Source organism: Boleophthalmus pectinirostris, unplaced genomic scaffold (genome assembly GCF_026225935.1).
Source record: "Boleophthalmus pectinirostris isolate CB_2022bp ecotype Guang Dong unplaced genomic scaffold, ASM2622593v1 HiC_scaffold_12, whole genome shotgun sequence".
In the NCBI taxonomy this organism is placed as follows: Eukaryota; Metazoa; Chordata; class Actinopteri; order Gobiiformes; family Gobiidae; genus Boleophthalmus; species Boleophthalmus pectinirostris.
The window spans coordinates 4,059,497-4,065,105 of record NW_026571018.1 but is presented as its reverse complement, the minus strand read 5'-3'; the positions used below and the strand labels follow the sequence as shown (position 1 = coordinate 4,065,105).

The following is a 5,609-nucleotide window of genomic DNA, read 5'->3' as shown; positions in this document are numbered from 1 at the left end:
CAAGAGGGACACGTGGGATATGAGGGACAAGAGTGACACGGGGGACAAGAAGAACACGAGGGGCAAGAGGGACAAGAGGGACAAGAGGAACACAAGGGTGAAGAGGGAAACAAGGGACAAGACGGACACGAGGAAAGAGAGGGACAAGAGGGAGAAGAGGGAAACAAGGGACAAGAGGGACACAGAGACAATTAATGCAGAGAATTTTAGAGTAAATTGCAAATAATTACAATTTTTAAAAGTGACTCGAGATCTGCAGTTTTAAATGTTTTCAAAAGCCAAATATATATTACTACAATAAATTATTACTTCAATCCACTTTACATTTAATTTCTTCAGAAAACACATAAAAAATCTGAAAATAGGCCTATTACGACGGAGATGATCCCATTATTCCATCTGATTTATGCTTTTTACAGTCACTCAATCAAACATAAACACACACACTGTAATATTAATACTAGAGCTGGGCAAAAATAAAAAATAGTAATTGTGATTAATCACATGAGTTATACGCAAAACCAATGAATGAATTAAAAAGTAGTGTATAGCTGCACTTTTATTGTAAATGTAAATGAAAGAGCCAAACATTTGTTGTGCAAACAGCATTTCTTTCAGAGTTGAACCTTCAGAGTCTTCATTTTCTGAAGGCTCAAGAAAAAATATTGAATGAATTTTTGTACTACTAATATATTTTTTCAATATTTTTTATTCAGTGAGTAATAAACACGACACTAGTAATAATTTCTAGATCAGTGTCATAAACTTGGACTGATATTTCTTGGGAAACAAAGGGTTAATATAATGGAATGGAAATGGACCAATCACAATTTTTCTTCCAGTGGTATCTGGATAAATCAGTGACTCCCTCTGCAGCACTGAACTAAACAAACACCTGCAGGACGTTCTGTGGCTGGAAGAAAGTTTGAGATTGACAGTTGTTTGAGTTAATCATATTTCATAGAGTTATGGGTGGGATCATACCACCAAATCTCCCGGACCTTCGTGAATACACTGTGAGAGCATTATGTAAACGAGACCTCAGCGACAAAAAACACACTGGACACCTCTGTTTGGACGCCTTACGGGCGTCTGGAAGAAGGAGAAGACAAAGACCCGTGAACCGGCGTCCACGGCCCGGTTGGTTCTAGGAGCCCGTAGAAGCTCAGAACCCACGGCTCATCTGGCCCGGCAGCCCGCGGAGGCTCGACACATTGCAGCTCACGTGGTCAGAAAAAAGTGAAAAAAGTGTAAAGAAAAGACGTCAAACTTAAAGAAACACTCACAGTGGACTTTTTCAAAATAAAAGCCAGTGAGCAACAGACATTTACAAAAAAAAATTAAATAATAATAATAATAAAAACTGCACTACATACAGTTGTGATGTTGTGGTGTTGTGGTGTTGTTGTGTTGTGATGTTGTGGTGTTGTTGTGTTGTTGTGTTGTTGTGTTGTGATGTTGTGTGTTGTTGTGTTGTTGTTTGTGTTGTTGTGTTGTTGTGTTGTTGTGTTGTGGTGTTGTGTTGTTGTGTGGTGTGATGTTGTGGTGTGTGTGTTGTGTGTTGTTGTGGTGTTGTGTGTGTGTTGTGGTGTTGTGGTGTTGTGAGTGTTGTGATGTTGTGGTGTTGTGATGTTGTGGTGTTGTGGTGTTGTGGTGTTGTGGTGTTGTGGTGTTGTGATGTGTTGTGGTGTTGTGATGTTGTGGTGGTGTTGTGGTGTTGTGAGTGTGTGTTGTGGTGTTGTGGTTTTGTGGTGTTGTGGTGTTGTGGTGTTGTGATGTTGTGATGTTGTGGTTTTGTGGTGTTGTGGTGTTGTGGTGTTGTGGTGTTGTGGTGTTGTGGTGTGCGTGGAATCAACTTCCACATGTCCGCAGACGATGCACAGCTTTACATCTCCATGTCTCCTGGCGACACCAGACCAGTGGATGTTCTTTTTAACTGTTTCTACAAATCAAATCCTGGATGGCAGAAAACTTCCTCCAGCTTAACCAGGACAAAACTGAGGTTTTAGTCGTTGGTCCTGAGGCCCACAGTCTTTTAACCCTTCTCCTTAAGTAAAAAACCTGGGCGTTATTTTTGACTCTGAGCTGACTTTTATCTCACACATTAAGAACATCACAAAAATAGTTTTTTATCACTTAAAAAACACAGCCAGAGTCCGGCCTGTTCCCTCTCGGACCAACACAGAGACACTGATGCTTTTATCACCAGTCCAACAGACGAGTGTAACGCCCTGCTGCTCTCTGCTCTTCCCAAAAAGAGGATCTCAGGTTTGCAGTTATTACAAAATTCTACAGCGCGAGTCCTGACGAGGACCAGAGAGGGAATGTGGGAAATGTGGGATTGTTTTTAATCACTGTAAAGCACTTTGTTTAACATTTTTTGTATAAAAAACATTTTATAAATAAAGTCTGATTGATTGATTGAATATTGACTTGAATTCTATTTATATTCACCCCAAAATATACAATAAATGAAATGAATTTGCCTAATTTTTCTATATTTTTTGATAGAATTTTATTTTAAAACTGCATAAGTCACAATAAAAATAATCGTTAATTTTGACAATGTAACACCAGCTAAAAAATAAAATAAATTTTAATCCAAACAGACCAGAAAAACTAAATCTAGTCAAGTTAAGATGACTTGAATTAAGAAAGTTTTATCATGATTTGAGTAAATTTCACTTGACAAGTAAAATGATCTGCCAGTGGAATAAAACCTTTTGTACTTAAAATATGAAAATACATCTTGCTGCACTTAAAATAAGACAATAACACAACTTTTTTAACTTAAATAAAAAACAAACAAAAAAAAAAAAAAACACAACTTTTTGAGCTTAAAATAAGAAACAAAATCGACTGTTGCTTGAATTAAGAAAAACACACTTATTCCATTGGTCGATCATTTTACTTGTCGAGTTGAATGAGTTGAATCGACTCAAATAAAGTCAAATGTTGTTCATTTAAGTCATTTTAACTCACCTACATATTGTTGTTGTTTTTTTCAGTGTATAAATGAAATTAACTTTGTGAGCATTTATTTTAAAAACTGCGTAGGCCACAATAAAAATAAAAGTTAATTTGGACGATGTTACACCAGCTAAAAAGTCAAATAAAATAGACTCCAAACAGACCAAAAAAACTTTAATCTAGTTAAGTTAAGATGACTTGAATTTAAAAAGTTTGAGTAAATTTCACTTTGTATGTAAAATTTTGTACTTTGTGCTTCACTTAAAATAAGAAAAACAAGAACTTTTTGTGCTTAAAATACAAAAAAACAGAAAACAAGTTTAGAAAAACACACTTTATTCCATTGGCAGATCATTTTATTTGTCAAGTTGAATCGATTCAAAATAAAGTAAAATGTTCTTAATTTGTCATTTTAACTCACCTACATTTAGTTTTTTTTTTTTATATACTTCCCTCCCGTAGCGTGACTCTGGCATCACAAAATCACTTTTAGCGCGTTATCATTGTCATAAACATAAAAGTATTTATACTGGTCATAAAAAACTGGTTAAAGATTCAATTAAAGCAACGTTCTAAATTAATTAAGCCTAAATGATTTAAAAAACTCAATGATTTAAGTGAAAATGAGACTGCGCTGGAAAAAAAACAATATCTAGGTGAGTTAAAAGACTTTAAGAATAATAATTAATAATAATTAAGAATATTTGACTTTATTTGAGTCGATTCAATTTGACAAATAAAATTATGTAACAATGGAATAAGTGTTTTTTTTATTCAAGCAACACTTAATTTTGTTTATTTTAAACAAAAAAAATTGTTTTGTTTTTTTAAATTATTATTTTAAGCACAAAACATTTATGATTTTCTTATTTTAAACACAACAAATTGTTGTTGTTTTCTTATTTTAAGTACAAAGAATTGCTGATTTTCTTATTTTAAACACAAAAAAGTTTTGTTTTGTCTTATTTTAAGTGCAAAAAATTGTATGATTTTCTTATATTTTAAGTCAAAAAAGTTGTCTTTTCTCATTTTAAACACAAAAAGTTTTTTTTTTTATTATTATTATTTCTTATTTTAAGCGTAAAAAGTTGTTGTTTTTCTTATTTTAAGTGTTGCACGATGTATTTTCATATTTTTAGATGTTGTTTTGTGCGGGTGCGCGGTACCTGCGTTCGGAGCGGCGTGTCCGTAGTGCGAGGACCAGTCGTCCCGGGGCGGGGGCGCAGGGTAAGCCGGGCTCCAGGCACCCGGCCCGGGCTGCGGGGCCGGGGGAGCCTCGCTGAGCCCGGGGTGCGCGTGGTGATGATATGCGGCGAAGTCCTGGTACTGAGGAGGAGCCACGAAGCGACTCTGAGCCGGGTACAGCGGCTCTTTGTCCAGCTGCAGGTAGTACATGGTCCCGTGGCCTGAGGGGTCCAGCCTGGAGCGAGGGCCGGACCAGAGCGAGTCCAGGACTCACGGGGGTCCGGGGAGAGGAGGAGGAGAGTCGGGGAGAGGAGGAGAGTGACCCGGAGAGAAGAGAGGAGAGCCGGGGAGACGAGGGCGGATTCCCGGGGTGCTGTGACCGGAGGGAAGGACTCGGGGGCCGGGAGAGGAGGGAGGATGCTCGGGTGGAGGAGAGAAGAGCCGGGAGGTTTGACCTGAGCTCGGTCTGTGAGTCTGGTCCAGGTCCAGAGGAGCTCCAGGGGTCAGGACCCGCTCAAAGAAAACAACACATAACAGACCGAAAGAAAAAACAGGTCAAGTCCAACTGTAGTCTGGTTTAGATCCTGGTCTAGATCCTGGTTTAGGTCCCAGCTTTGTCTGAGTCCGAGTCTGGAGCAGGACTGTGCTCTCACCTGTGCGCGCGGACACCTGTCCTCGCGCCGCAGCGTCATCACTTAAAGCTGCGGTCACGTGACTTTTAGGACCCTGCTCCTCACGCGCACAGACCGCGAGGGCGTGGACCAGGACCAGGTCTGGACTTAGACCCGGACTCAGATGAGCCGGAGGCAGATCTGCCCTGCTCCAGACTCTGTGCGTCCTGATTTAGTCCTGGTTTAGACCTGGTTTGGTCCTGGTTTGGTTCTGGTTTAGACCTGGTTTAGACCTGGTTTGTTCCTGGTTTAGTCCTGGTTTGGTTCTAGTTTAGTCCTGGTTTAGTTCTGGTTTAGTCCTGGTTTAGTTCAGGTTTAGTCCTGGTTTAGACCTGGTTTGGTCCTGGTTTAGTCCTGGTTTAGTGCTGGTTTAGACCTGGTTTGGTCCTGGTTTAGTCCTGGTTTAGTTCTGGTTTAGTCCTGGTTTAGTCCTGGTTTGGTCCTGGTTTAGTCCTGGTTTAGTTCTGGTTTAGTCCTGGTTTAGACCTGGTTTGGTCCTGGTTTAGTCCTGGTTTAGTCCTGGTTTAGTTCTGGTTTAGTCCTGGTTTAGACCTGGTTTGGTCCTGGTTTAGTCCTGGTTTAGTCCTGGTTTGGTCCTGGTTTAGTCCTGGTTTAGTTCTGGTTTAGTCCTGGTTTGGTCCTGGTTTAGTCCTGGTTTAGTCCTGGTTTAGACCTGGTTTGGTCCTGGTTTGGTTCTGGTTTAGACCTGGTTTAGACCTGGTTTGGTCCTGGTTTAGTCCTGGTTTAGTTCTGGTTTAGTCCTGGTTTTAGTCCTGGTTTAGT

At 39.7% G+C, this 5,609-nt stretch overlaps 1 protein-coding gene across 1 annotated transcript in view; it reads right to left on the bottom strand.

Annotated features, from left to right (window-relative positions):
* LOC129407488 (homeobox protein CDX-1-like) overlaps nt 1-4,365 on the bottom strand; it is a 14,112-nt gene extending 9,747 nt beyond the window's left edge. The window contains exon 1 of the mRNA XM_055148702.1: nt 4,137-4,365. Coding sequence (XP_055004677.1) covers nt 4,137-4,365 — 229 coding nt within the window. The remainder of the gene's footprint in view (nt 1-4,136) is intronic.
* Between the last annotated feature and the right edge of the window lie 1,244 nt (nt 4,366-5,609).